The sequence below is a fragment of the Rhipicephalus sanguineus genome, chromosome 10 (assembly GCF_013339695.2).
Source record: "Rhipicephalus sanguineus isolate Rsan-2018 chromosome 10, BIME_Rsan_1.4, whole genome shotgun sequence".
Classification (NCBI taxonomy): domain Eukaryota; kingdom Metazoa; phylum Arthropoda; class Arachnida; order Ixodida; family Ixodidae; genus Rhipicephalus; species Rhipicephalus sanguineus.
The window spans coordinates 112,676,732-112,690,048 of record NC_051185.1 but is presented as its reverse complement, the minus strand read 5'-3'; the positions used below and the strand labels follow the sequence as shown (position 1 = coordinate 112,690,048).

General features: G+C 47.2%; 1 protein-coding gene across 1 annotated transcript in view; it reads right to left on the bottom strand.

Annotated features, from left to right (window-relative positions):
* The window catches only part of LOC119372285 (uncharacterized), a 115,835-nt gene that overhangs the window by 26,765 nt on the left and 75,753 nt on the right, over nucleotides 1-13,317 (bottom strand). The window contains exon 25 of the mRNA XM_037642761.2: nucleotides 8,915-9,112. Coding sequence (XP_037498689.1) covers nucleotides 8,915-9,112 — 198 coding nt within the window. The remainder of the gene's footprint in view (nucleotides 1-8,914; nucleotides 9,113-13,317) is intronic.

Genomic DNA, 13,317 nt, shown 5'->3' with positions numbered 1-13,317 from the left:
TCCTCTCCACAACCTCGCCTCACCCTCCCGCCGTCGAGAGGCGAGACATGGCCTCCGAGATAGCGGGCGCGTCCCCCATCTCGGAGGCCATGGTCGAGACATGTCGCCACCCATGGTCGCCATTGGTCGCCACATACTCCGTCATTCTACGTCATCGTGTCGTGCCCTCTCATTGGCCGCCCGTGACGCCGCTCTGGCGCTCTCGCCGCTCTCGCTCTTATCTCGCTCTCTTTCCACCGAAGCCGCCGACGATAACTGCGTAGTATAGTTTCAAGCGTTTCAAGTTGAATATCCTTTCTCCGTCTTTTCGGAATGTGCTTCTTGTTCGTCCTGCTATTTTTTCGTGTCAAAACTCCAGGACCTCATTGTCTTCCAGACACCCAACAGACGTAAGTGTCATTTTTAGATTTCCGCGCGAAAGGGTCTGCCATGGAAAGAAAAAAGAAAGCTATCGGCTCTCTATCGCGTCGGCAAAAACATCGCCGACTTCATGCTGCAGTTGAGCCGCTTTTTCGCCAGACCGCCTCGATGCAAAATAATGAAAGTAACTTTTCAGCACAAAACTCAACTACTGAAAGCGTATACGCTAATGCCTGCCTGGTTACAATCTGTGTTGAGGGTGATGAATGTGGAAGTGCGTCACCTGAACCCGCCGACAGGTCACCTGAACGAATTATACATGAGAGCGCCAGCTCATGCCCGTGTTCAAGTAACTTTGCTGTGAGGCCTTAGAAGAATGTGCAGAAGGCGTCAAAACATATGCTTCGCAAATGTTCCGATTTGTTATAATTTTTGAAAGACATAGGGTAAGCTGTTGCACGCACATGCTTGGCTGACTTCATTGTGCCATTTGCGTGCAGGATGAAAATAAAGTTCTGAGTATTGCCGAAACCACGACACGATTGTGATGGCCACCGTTGTGGAGGAACTCGTTGATTTTGCTTACCCGGGATTCTGAAACATACCTAAATTTAAGCGCATTGTGTGGCAGCTGCACTCAACTGTTCAGCTGCACTTTCCTTTGGCTGTTACAAGTTTTCTACTGTTAACTAGGTTTTACTGTTGTGCTTGTGTGTATCTGTGGTTGAAATTTCTAAAGTATCTTGTTTTCTGTACTCATAAGTGACCTCAACACACTTGGTAAAAATTTTTAGCACATAAGCAACACAAAGCCGAAAAGGGACAATCTGTGCACTAACTTTAAAAAAAAATGGTTTATTGCACACGAGGCACTTGTAGACAATGGGGTGGTGCCCTCAAGCTTAACCAAGGTGCCATGCAGAGAGATGTGTCTTCTTCCGCTTTATTTTAGCAAAATATACGGCATACTGATCACCTCGCGAACTACTCCATGTTCAAGAAAGACAGTGCTTCATTCGAGAAGGACAGTCGAGGAGTGCTAACAAAATTGATACCCCCTATTGCAATTTTTGCAGCTTCTATTATCAACTTCGTTAGTTCAACTCTGTTAGCTGATAAAACATTTGTGTTCTGAAAGAAAGGTTCCCACTCACATGCTCTACACTGTAACGCCAGACATCCATCGTGTTTACAAGATTACAATGCTGTCTTATAAATGCCATTGTATGTACCGCAACTAGGCAGGACAACAGAAAGGAACAGACGAACACTGTTGTCCTGTCTAGTTGCGCTACTTACGATGGTATTTACTATGTCGAGACACTAACTCACCCAACATTCGCTCGCCTCTTTTAAAAATGCTCTCTTAACCTATCATTCCTGCAGTGGCCCATTTCCCGGCATACTGCTTACCGCATGAAAGAGGTATCTGATAGATGACAGCTTCTCTGCATTCCAGAAACTGTGTCCTATGTTGTTTCTTGCAGGCAGTCGTCGTCTTTGGTGCTTCAGTGCTGATTCTGCAAATCGATTTCAGCTTGCATCGAGCTGAAAAACTACTTGCACATTAGCACGTGATGCCAACCTTTTTATTCTGTACTTGAATAGCGCAACAACTCAGCGGAACACATAGCACATTGGAAAGATTCACACACAACACGTCACTCAAACAAAGGTGTTAGTCGCAGAGGTCCCGATTAGGAAGTACCACTCCATTGCTCTAGTCTGCCATTCCAACAGTGATGTTGCTCAAAAAGGAATAGCTGTTGTGCCACACTTGCACGAAATTTTGCACTACATCATAAGGTTGATGTCACTTGCTAATGTACAAACAGTTTTTCCGCTCCATGAAAGCTGAAATCGATTTGCAGAATTAGCAGCCAAGCATCGAAGAAGACAACTGCTTGCCAGAAACGACATAGAATGCGGTTTGTGGAATGTGGAGAAACTGTCGCTTATCAGATACCTCTTTCCTGCAGTAAGCAGTATGTCGTGTAAACAAGCAGCTGCATGAATGATAGGTTAATAGAGCATTGTAATCTTGTAAACAAAGCCAATTATGGGTGGCTTGCATTGTCCTGTAGAGCGTGTGGGTGTGAACCTTTCTAGCAGAACTCAAAGGTTTTATCAATCAATAGAGCTTAACTAACGAGATTGATAATACTATAAGCTGCCAAAATCGCAAATATCCGTACCACTTGTGTTAGTACTCTGTCCCTGTCCTTGTCAGATAAAGAATAGACTTTCTGGAATGTGCAGTAGTCTGCGAGTTTATGAGTGTTATGTATATCTAAAAATGAAATGGAAAAAGACAAATCTCGGTGCATTGCTTCTTGGTGCAGTGTGAGTGCACCGGCATTGTGCAACCGTTTGCCTCGTGTGCAATAAACCATTCTACTGAAAGTTAGTGCACATGTTGTGTCTCCATTTTTGTTCTTGTGTTGGTTATGCGAAAAAATTCTTTGCATGTGCTACCAACTAGGGCGAATTTTTCCCTAAACCAGTGTCGCCCTGTGCTACGGTGTTTGTTGTCGTTTAACCAAACTAGCTTCTTGTTTCGTTTTATTTGTTTCTTTGTTATGCTGGTGTAGGTGCAATCTTGACTGAAACATTTTCTTGGCTCATCGTGCCTTTTGTGTGCAGGCTGAAATTAGAATTCCAGGTATTCCCAAAACCACGATATTATTGACACACACCATTGTAGAGGAACTCTAAATTTTGCCTACTTAAGATTCTTTAACATATCTAAATTTACTTCATTGAGACAAAATAAGCCATTGAACTGCTCCTATTGGCGTTTACAAATGTTCGATGATTTAGCAAAGTATTGCTGCTGTGCTCGTATGTTTGCCAAGACAGCCTTCCGATTTTTGTTGTGCTGATACATGTCTGATTGATTGAGACACGTTGTACTTTACTGTGCCTTTTGCGTGCAGGTTCTTGAACAGTCATCAATTCCATTGCTCCAGCCTATGTCAAGTGGCCAACATATTGTTTGGAATTGCTACAATAAAGGTTATGCATGATAACAACATTTGTTGGAATTTCGCATTTACTTTTGGAAGCGTGGTATAACGTATTCCATAAAACACAAGTAATGAAAATGGCCCGACATCAAAATGCTTAGATGTGTTGAGAACAATGAATTAAGGAAACGTCATGTCTGAATAAATAGGGCTAACCAATTCTTTGGCCAGAAGAACACCAATTTTGCTGAGATAAAAAATTCTTGAACACGGGGTGTCGCCGGAGCCGCTTCGACAAGCGGACTTTTCTTCAAGGCTGGAACTTGAAGACAAGTTAGTTTGTCAAAATGTTGGCTCCAGCAACACGCTAGTCAATTCGTTGTATCATGCCAGTGTTTTGCAATCACGTTTTAGCTGTTCACTGTCAAGCGTAATAGGTAAAGGGATGCCTGCGTAATATGGCGTCACATTAATTTCTCGAGCTACTCTAGCGAGCAGGAGTGATAATTCAAAAAAGGCAGAAGTTGAGGGGAAGATGGAAGCTTGAAGAGATGACAAATTCTTCGACACGGGGTGTCGCTGGAGTGAGCGCTTCGACAAGCAAACTTGTCTTCTTCAAAGCTGTGAATTGACAAGTCAGCTTGTCGAAATCGCTCCAGCGACACCCCGTGTCGAAGAATTTGTCATCTCTTCAAGCTTCCATCTTCCCCTCAACTTCTGCCTTTTTTGAATTATCAATCCTGCTCGCTAGAGTAGCTCGAGAAATTAATGTGACGCCATATTACGCAGGCATCCCTTTACCTATTACGCTTGACAGTGAACAGCTAAAACGCGATTGCAAAAGGCTGCATGATGCAACGAATTGACTAGGGCAAGCTCCTCAACAAGCTGGTTTGCATGAAAAATAAATGTCTAAAAAAGATCTAGCAAGAAGTTTTTTAGAATTCTTGCAAGCAGTTTTCTAGACTTCTAATAACGTGGCGTTAGCACAGCTACAGGAAGTTTTCAAGCTGCTTACGTCTAAATAACATCTCAACTAAACTTCTAATATACTTTTGGAGTTTCCTTTCTAGATGTTTAGTAGAAGTTTTCTAGCTTTTCTTGTGTTTCGTGGGAAGTATCGTCGAAGAAGCTTCTCACTAAGTCCTCGTCGGCGTATTGGCGTCCATACCCATACACGGTCACCGGGTTGATATTCCATGTGGCGTCGTCGAAGGTTGTAGCGGCGGCTGTCAGTCGTCTGCTGGTTCTTGATCCGTAGGCGGGCGAGCTGTCGTGCTTCTTCGGCGCGCTGTAGGTAGGTGGTCACGTCGATGTTTTCCTCGTCGGTCACGTTTGGTAGCATGGCGTCGAGCGTCGTTGCCGGGCTCCGTCCGTAGACCAACTTGTATGGCGTCATCTGCGTCATTTCCTGTACGGCCGTGTTGTACGCGAAGGTCACGTACGGAAGGATGGCGTCCCACGTCTTGTGTTCGACGTCGACGTACATGGCCAGCATGTCGGCGATGGTCTTATTTAGACGCTCGGTGAGGCCGTTGGTCTGTGGGTGGTACGCGGTGGTGCGGCGGTGGCTTGTGTGGCTGTATTCCAAGATCGCCTGAGTCAGGTCAGCCGTGAACGCCGTACCTCTGTCGGTGATGAGAACCTCTGGGGCGCCGTGTCGAAGGACGATGTTCTCAACGAAGAACTTGGCTACCTCAGCGGCACTGCCTTTGGGCAGGGCTTTTGTTTCGGCGTAGCGGGTGAGGTAGTCGGTAGCCACGACGATCCATTTATTTCCGCAAGTCGACGTTGGGAACGGCCCCAGGAGGTCCATCCCGATCTGCTGGAATGGTCGCCGAGGAGGCTCGATCGGCTGAAGGAAGCCTGCTGGTCTTGTGGGCGGTGTCTTCCGTCGCTGACAGTCTCGGCACGTCCTTACGTAGCGAGTGACGTCGGCGGCAAGGCGCGGCCAGTAGTACTTTTCTTGTACTCGTGCGAGCGTTCGGGAAAGTCCGAGGTGTCCAGCCGTCGGGTCGTCGTGCAGGGCATGCAAAATTTCTGGTCGCAGTCCCGAAGGTACAACGATAAGGTAGCTGGCTCGGGCCGGAGTGAAGTTCTTCTTTACGAGGACGTTGTTTTTAAGGAAAATGATGCCAATCCTCGCCTGAATACTTTTGGGACAACGACGGTCCTGCCCTCCAGGTATTCCACTAGATCCTTCAGTTCCGGGTCGGCTCGCTGTCGTTCGGCGAAGTCTTCGGTACTTATGGCTCCCAAGAAGCTGTCATCATCCTGGTCGTCGGGCGTTGGTGGGTCGACGGGGGCACGAGCCAAGCAGTCGGCGTCGGAGTGTTTCCTTCCGGACTTGTAGACGACAATAATGTCAAATTCTTGAAGTCTTAGGCTCCACCGTGCGAGGCGACCTGAAGGGTCCTTCAAGTTAGCTAGCCAACACAAGGCGTGATGGTCGCTCACAACTTTGAAGGGCCTGCCGTAGAGGTAGGGGCGAAACTTTGACGTAGCCCAGATGATGGCGAGGCACTCCTTTTCTGTTGTGGAATAGTTGACCTCTGCTTTAGACAGCGACCGGCTAGCATAACTGATAACCCTTTCCAGTCCGTCCGTCCGCTGCACAAGTACGGCGCCGAGTCCTATGCTGCTTGCATCGGTGTGAATCTCCGTATCGGCGTATTCGTCGAAATGCGCAAGTATCGGAGGTGTCTGCAGGCGTCGTTTCAGTTCATGAAATGCTTCGACTTGCGCTGTTTGCCACCTGAATTCGACGTCGGTCTTCGTGAGCTGCGTTAGTGGCTCGGCGATCCGTGAAAAGTCTTTGACAAAGCGTCTGTAAAAGGCGCACAAGCCGAGAAATCGGCGCACGGCCTTCTTGTCGGTGGGTGGCGGGAAAGCGGCGGTGGCAGCTGTTTTCTGCGGGTCTGGGAGCACTCCAGTCTTGCTGATCACGTGACCCAAAAACAAGAGCTCCTCGTACGCGAAGCGGCACTTTTCTGGCTTCAGGGTGAGCCCGGAGTTCTTGATTGCTTGAAGTACGGATTGAAGTCGCTGGAGGTGTTCGTCGAAGTTCGAGGAATACACAACGACGTCGTCCAAGTAGACAAGGCAAGTCTGCCACTTCAAGCCAGCTAATACAGTATCCATGACTCGTTGGAAAGTCGCAGGTGCCGAGCAAAGACCGAAAGGCATGACCTTGAACTCGAACAGGCCGTCCGGTGTTATAAAGGCGGTCTTTTCTGGGTCTCTCTCGTCGACTTCAATTTGCCAGTAGCCTGTCTTGAGGTCCATCGACGAAAAGTAATTAGCGTTGTGGAGTCGATCCAGGGTGTCGTCTATCCGTGGGAGAGGGTACACGTCCTTCTTTGTGATTTTGTTCAGGCGACGATAATCGACGCAGAAACGTAGGGTCCCATCCTTCTTCTTCACATAACACCACGGGAGACGCCCACGGGCTATTGGATGGCTGGATGATGTCGTCGCGTAGCATTTCATCGACTTGTTTCTTAACGGCCTCCCGTTCCCGCGTCGAAACCCGGTAGGGACTCTGGCGGAGTGGTCGAGCATTTTCTTCTGTTACGATGCGGTGCTTAGCAAGGGACGTTTGTCGGACCCGCGATGACGACGAGAAACAGTCCCTGTATTCCTGCAGAAGGCGTCGGAGCTGTTGCTGTTGGCGAGCGGGAAGACTTGGGTTTACGTCGAAGGGTGGCTCAGGGATCGTCGTCGTAGCTTCGTCAGAATCTGAAAAGGCAAACGCATCGCTGACGGCCAAGATTTCTTCGATGTATGCAATCGTCGTGCCCCTGCTCAGGTGTCTGTATTCCTGGCTGAAGTTCGTTAGCATCACGCTTCCTTTTCCTTCATGCAACCGAGCAATATGCCCCTCGCGACGCAAATGTCACGGTCTAGCAGCAAACGCTGATCGCTCTCGATGACACCTTCGATGTCTTCAGCTTTTTCGGTGCCGACGGAAATAATGACGCTGGAACGCGGCGGAATGGTCACCTGCTCTTCTATCACATTCAATGTGATAGAAGAGCAGGTGACCATTCCGCCGCGTTCCAGCGTTCCCTGGCGCGTTCCCTGGCGTCGCGCGGGACGGGAGCGCTTTATCTGAGGTTAGTGTTATCGACTCGGACCTCAGGTCGATGACGGCGCCGTGTTCACTTAGGAAGTCCATTCCAAGTATTGCATCCCTGGAGCAGTTTTGTAGGATTACAAAGCTCGCAGGATAAGTCCGGTTATTGATGGTGACTCTCGCCGTGCAGACACCAATCGGCGTTATCAGATGGCCTCCAGCGGTGCGGATTCCGGGGCCTTCCCAAGCGGTCTTAACTTTCTTCAACTTCGTGGCGAAGGGCCCACTGATGACGCAATAGTCGGCTCCAGTATCGACGATGTACAGCGGTGAGCACTCTTAGGGTGAACACGCCGGCGCCGCGTAACGGTCATCGGTGGAAACATTGCGCATGCGCATCATGCGTTCTACGAAATACTCTTTCCACCGCGCGCACGCAAGCGTATCCCCGACAAGCATATCTATGACGCAGTGCGCGTGGTGGAAAGAGTGTATCGCAAAGCACATGCTGCGCATGTGCAATGTTTCCAACGATGCGGCTGTTACGCGGCGCTGATAGTGTCGTCGGCCACGCGCTTGCGTGTTCACCCTAACAGTGCTCACCGCTGTACAATGATAGCGGCGAACAGGGCGTCGTCCGTCGATCAACTGACAAGCGGTCACGCGCGTAGTCTTTTATACAGGCGCTATCGAACTTTCCAGCAATATCGCTGGTGGCGGCGTAATCTCTAGACAAAGCTGGAACATTCGCGTGCGGGGCGCAATCTTAACAAACCGATCTACTACAATCGCGACGCTTCTAGAACACTACTTCGCGGACAGCGTCGAGCGTTGATAACCGTCTCTGCCGGTCAAACCCGAATACATCAAAACAAGACAAGAAGTGGGCGTGGCAATATTTTACAGGTTATCACTTGCATTCTTCCAAAAGCCAAACCCTGCTACTATTCAAAGTTGCTTCCACTTTTGAACCTGAAAGAATGACATTTGCACATGCCTTGTTACATTATTAAAGAAACGTTGTGCAGGTTGGTTGGATCATGACAAATATGCTCGTTTTTCTTTATATGTGATATATACTATTCGATTTCGATTCGAAATTATTCGACCAAAATCACTATTCGCTTCGAATTCGCTTCGAACCTAAAATTTACTATTCGCACAAGCCTACTCTCATGCAGTGTCAGCACAGGCTGATTCACAGAGAGTAGCCATGAAAGAGGTCGCATCAATGTCAACTGGTCGACTTCTACGTGGGCAATTCAACATTGAGTGGCAATTTTACAAGCCAGAAAGGTTTAAACTGTTACACAAAAAACAATGGACTTGACACTGCTCTGTACAGTACCACTGCAGTGCAAAACAAGACAATAGGGCTACAAATATGTCCTCATCTTCTGACAGTCCTAAAAGTCTTGTTTCGCATTGCAACACTTGGTATGTAACGTAAAACCAGCCAGCACAGTCCACTATCCTCTCTACAAGCTGTGCACTGTTCCGCGAACTAACTCACCGACTGCTCGAGGTCTTCCGGGGGTGGCCGGGTGATCTCTGGGGGCAGGGTGGTGACTTCGATGGGCCTCACCTCCCCCGTGCGTTGTCCCTGGGGAATGGTGATGAGGCAGCGACTGGTGCGGATGGTGATCATGCGGCTCGACAGCACCCGCAGATGGCGCACCGAGCTTTCCTCCGTCGGCACCTTGCACGCCAGCTGGGAAGCGCCCACAAATCGTCACACTCACACTGAATCTTGAGCAGTATCCCAGTGGGCAAGTACCAAATCACGGCATACATGGTTGCCATCTTTAAGCAGGAAATGGTGCAAAAAAAAATGCAATGAAGGAACAAACAATGGCACTCTTTTTGTCAACATTTTTCTTGCACAAACAGTGCCAGCAATGGTACTGCTTTCTGCTTAAGTCTCAAACCAAACGTTTTGCTATCTTTTTCATCTAGATGCCATATTGAGTGCTGCCATAATGACAGTTTCAAAACAACAGGATTCAAGTCTGCAATGATGTAGACTGCTCGCAATGTTGTACCTACAGGTCTGCCCCAAGCTAAATATTCTTCATATAGGACCAATCGTTTTATCATGCCAGAAAATTGAACACAGTATTTCTCCATACTACCTGTCCTGCGAAAGTGCATTTGGTTTGCATAAGAATGGATGAATAATTCCAACCAAGCAAAGTGCATTACATCAAAAATCATACTAAACCTTCATCAGCCGAAGATTCTAGGTGTACTTATACTACAAGTTTAATCGTGGCAGAAAAAAACTTGCAGGACGCTTGAGCTTTACCTTCAAGAGCAGAACGGGACAGCGTAATCAGGCCCCGTTTGCATCACCTTCTCAATCGCTAGCCTGGCTTCGGTTCTCGGTGCATTCCTCAACCGTGCTGCAAGAAAAGGAACGTCTGTGCGCCTGTAAATTGGCCATTTCAAACTATCCTAGAATGCCTTCTGCAAGTATAGCTGTGAAGTGCCCACTATGCCATAATTTTTCCTTTGATGAATTGGAAAGGCATTTACTACACGTTTGTAAGGCAACATGTGCACCTGCACAACTGCACATTTTGTTGATGCTGTCGCTGTTAATGATGATTCATTTTGCCTGCGCACTTTGTAATTGGTGGGCCTTCCAACCAAGCACTCGTTGTGCAAGTCACGTGTTTTGACGCCTGGTGCGATTCTACGCTTCTACCACACAATATTACATGCTTTATGGATGCACCTCACACTACACGACATTTGTATAGGGTTTATTTCCAAAACTGTTTCAAGCCCGGGTGCAGCTCTGTGGTAGAACACCTGCTTGCCATGCAGAAGTTCCGGGTTCGATTCCCATTCAAACCGAAGATTTTTATTTCTTTATTTGCGACTATCTTGAGTTTTCACTCACAGACAACGCTCATTTTTTGCTCGCAACCAACGATGCATACACCGGAATTTCTCGTGAAGAGAGCTCTTTAACGCTATTGTGTTAAAATACTTAACAAGATCGCTTCATGACAGTAAGGCAGCTTTGCAAGAAAGACACCTGCACCAGTGCTCTTCCAGTGTCATAAATGGCAAGCACAGAGTAATAAACTCAATAGAATAGCATAATTCTCCTGAACAATGAAACAAATGTATAGAGGCATATTTTGCCAACATTGTGATGAGTGTATGCTTATCATGATTATGTGATTTAATGGAAGTATTTTCATGTTGCATGCACCTCTGTTATAATTAGGTTCAAACAATAACTAGTTGAAATCGGACGTTTGATGACCAGGATTCTGTGTATCTACGCCAACTATTATTTCAATATCTCCGGGTCATACTGTTCAAGCGTTCTTAAAGGGACCCTGACAGCTGATTTTTTGTTTGTGACATTTATGTTGCAATAAGTAGGTCTATGTCTTGTAATCACGGAATGACACCGCAAATGCTCCTACGTGATGTCTAATTAATCTTAGCAGCCTTAATTATTTAGCGTAGGTTCAAAACGCGCCGAAAGAGGATAAGAAACTAGCGCCGCGTGATGACGTACGCTCATTATTGGGTGACGTCAGCCACGCGCTTGTTGAGCTGCCAGTTGGAGAAGTTCGTCTGCTCGTCGAGCACGTGGTAGACGATGTCATCGCTGTCAGACGCAGATTCGTGGCCCTACTCATCGTCTAACGAGTCCGACGATGGTTCGCAAGTGGCAGACGCTGAGGTTGCGAATGTTTTGAATGGAGGAACCTGGCAATGAAGCGGCTGAAACCGAACGCGTCTCCTCGCCGCAAGGATCGCGGCTGCACTTTTTTCTAGCGCTCCGATGCGTTCGCCTATAGTGGACTCACTATGTGTTGCTCTTTTTGTTGCCACCCGGCAGTTATTATTATTATTTTTTTACAAGCGTCTAGTGCTGACAGCACTACTTGGCGCTGCCGTTGAAGAACGGTGAGACGCCGTGAGCTGGTGTATCACTGGCGTCTGAAATATGGTAGCTGCACCTTAGTCGAAGCAGCTGTAGTGAATTGTAAAGGAAAAAATTACACCACTTCCCGCTAAAGGGGACCATGAGGCGATGCGAAGCCGGAGCACTTGCACGATCGCGTTCCGTTGGCGTTCTTTGGGCATGCTACCGACCTCGCGTCGTGGAACGCGAAGAGAAACGCTACGCGCGTCTTGTCTTGGTTCTAGTTCACTATAAGTTGGTTCTAGTTCACTATAACCACAGTGCACGGCGCGTATTTCTGTCTGTGACGTTGACAATACTTGCTTTACCTCTGCGACGTCACAAGGGGCCTACGTCTACGTCATACTAGTGGTTATGTTGATAGGAGTTCAAAGTTCAGATGAGCACTCAGGCTTACTTTAAAACCAAATTAAAATATCTTAAAGGCAATGCTCGTCACTCATAATCGGTCAGAAGTGCCCCCGCATGCAATACTATCAAACAACACAAGCATCTCGCGTTTCCAAATTCGGTGTCAGGGGTCCTTTAAGTGCCTTCTGACTTTTTCTTTATTTTTTTTTATGCCTCAAGCTTCAGTTCTGCAGGTTGGCACTAGCACACCAATCTGAAACTTCTAAAAGTATAAACAATCAGCTGCCAATCATGAGTTGAGAGAGTGACTGTCATGTGCACTCCCAACCCGTTTTCCTTTGCCTGAAAACTTCTCTTTCATCAGTGTTACGTACAAAACCCATAAATAAAAAGTCAGCATCAATTTTGTGGCAAGAGTGATACAAATGCACTTCAGTAATACGTTCTGGCAGGCTAGTTGGTTCATTGCGATAAACTTTCTTAAACTGCGCGAGAAGACGAAGACACAAGTAAGAAAAATGTGCTCGTGGCGTTCTGAATGTTTTCTTACTTGTGTCTCCATCTTGTCCCGCAGTTTAAGAAAGTTTATCGATACAAATGCACTAATGTTCTATGAGGGGATAGTGCACCAGGGCGGTAGAGCAACTCTAGACAGTAAGAGCGATTACGCCGCCAGTGGTGGTGAGGGCCTAGCACCTTTATGCACAAGATGAAACTGACAGCAAACTGTCGGAACTGTGAAAATGGGCCAAGCATCTCAACATGCTCGCTTGCACAGGTGATGTTCACAAGGAAAGAATTAGCGCTGCTGAAAATGTGCCAAGTGCCTGAATGCATTTCCTAACATAAGGGACATTCTTGAAGCTAGAAAGGTGTGCACCTTGGAATCAATGCACATGTGGAAAGCCAGCTAGATTGTTTGCTAGACTGCGAGGTACACATGCTTAGCAAATTTTTCCACGTGACTTAGAATCCTGCAAATGCATGGTGTTATGTTTTTCGTGTGTTCAGCTTTGTTCAATACATTTCAGTTGTTAGACAGCCCTTGCCTCTTTGTCCTTTTTCTGTGCATCTCCATAACTTTCGCCCTGCTTTTCCAAGTATGCATTCTTAAAGCTGTTCTATTCTGCTTTACGAATCATGTGCCTGTGGCGCAGTCGTTAGGACAGCGAGTTTCAGCACTAAAGGCCCAGGGTGCTAATCCCGCCATAGGAACATCTTTATTTGCGTTAATTAATTCACTTACTTACAAACACCACTTCACCACCACCTCCCTCTTTTGCGCCCCTTTCCTTCCAGTCCATATTTACAGGCACGCATGCACCATTGCTTTCAGAATGACTCAACGGATGATTTTATTAACACGATAACAAAAGTCACAGGGCTCCTCATGCACTCATTTGCCTAACACGGCTCGAAGGCCAAAGCCATCTTCTTCTTCTTTTTCTTCTTGATCCAGCACCTGAAAGCTTTCTGCTCTTTACATGGTTTTGCGCTGCCTCTGGGATCGGCCCACCTTCGACCAAATGACAATGTCGTGTGACGATGTCATCATACGCTGTCATGTTATATGACGTCATAGTGACATCATGATGACGTAACAAACTTTGGTG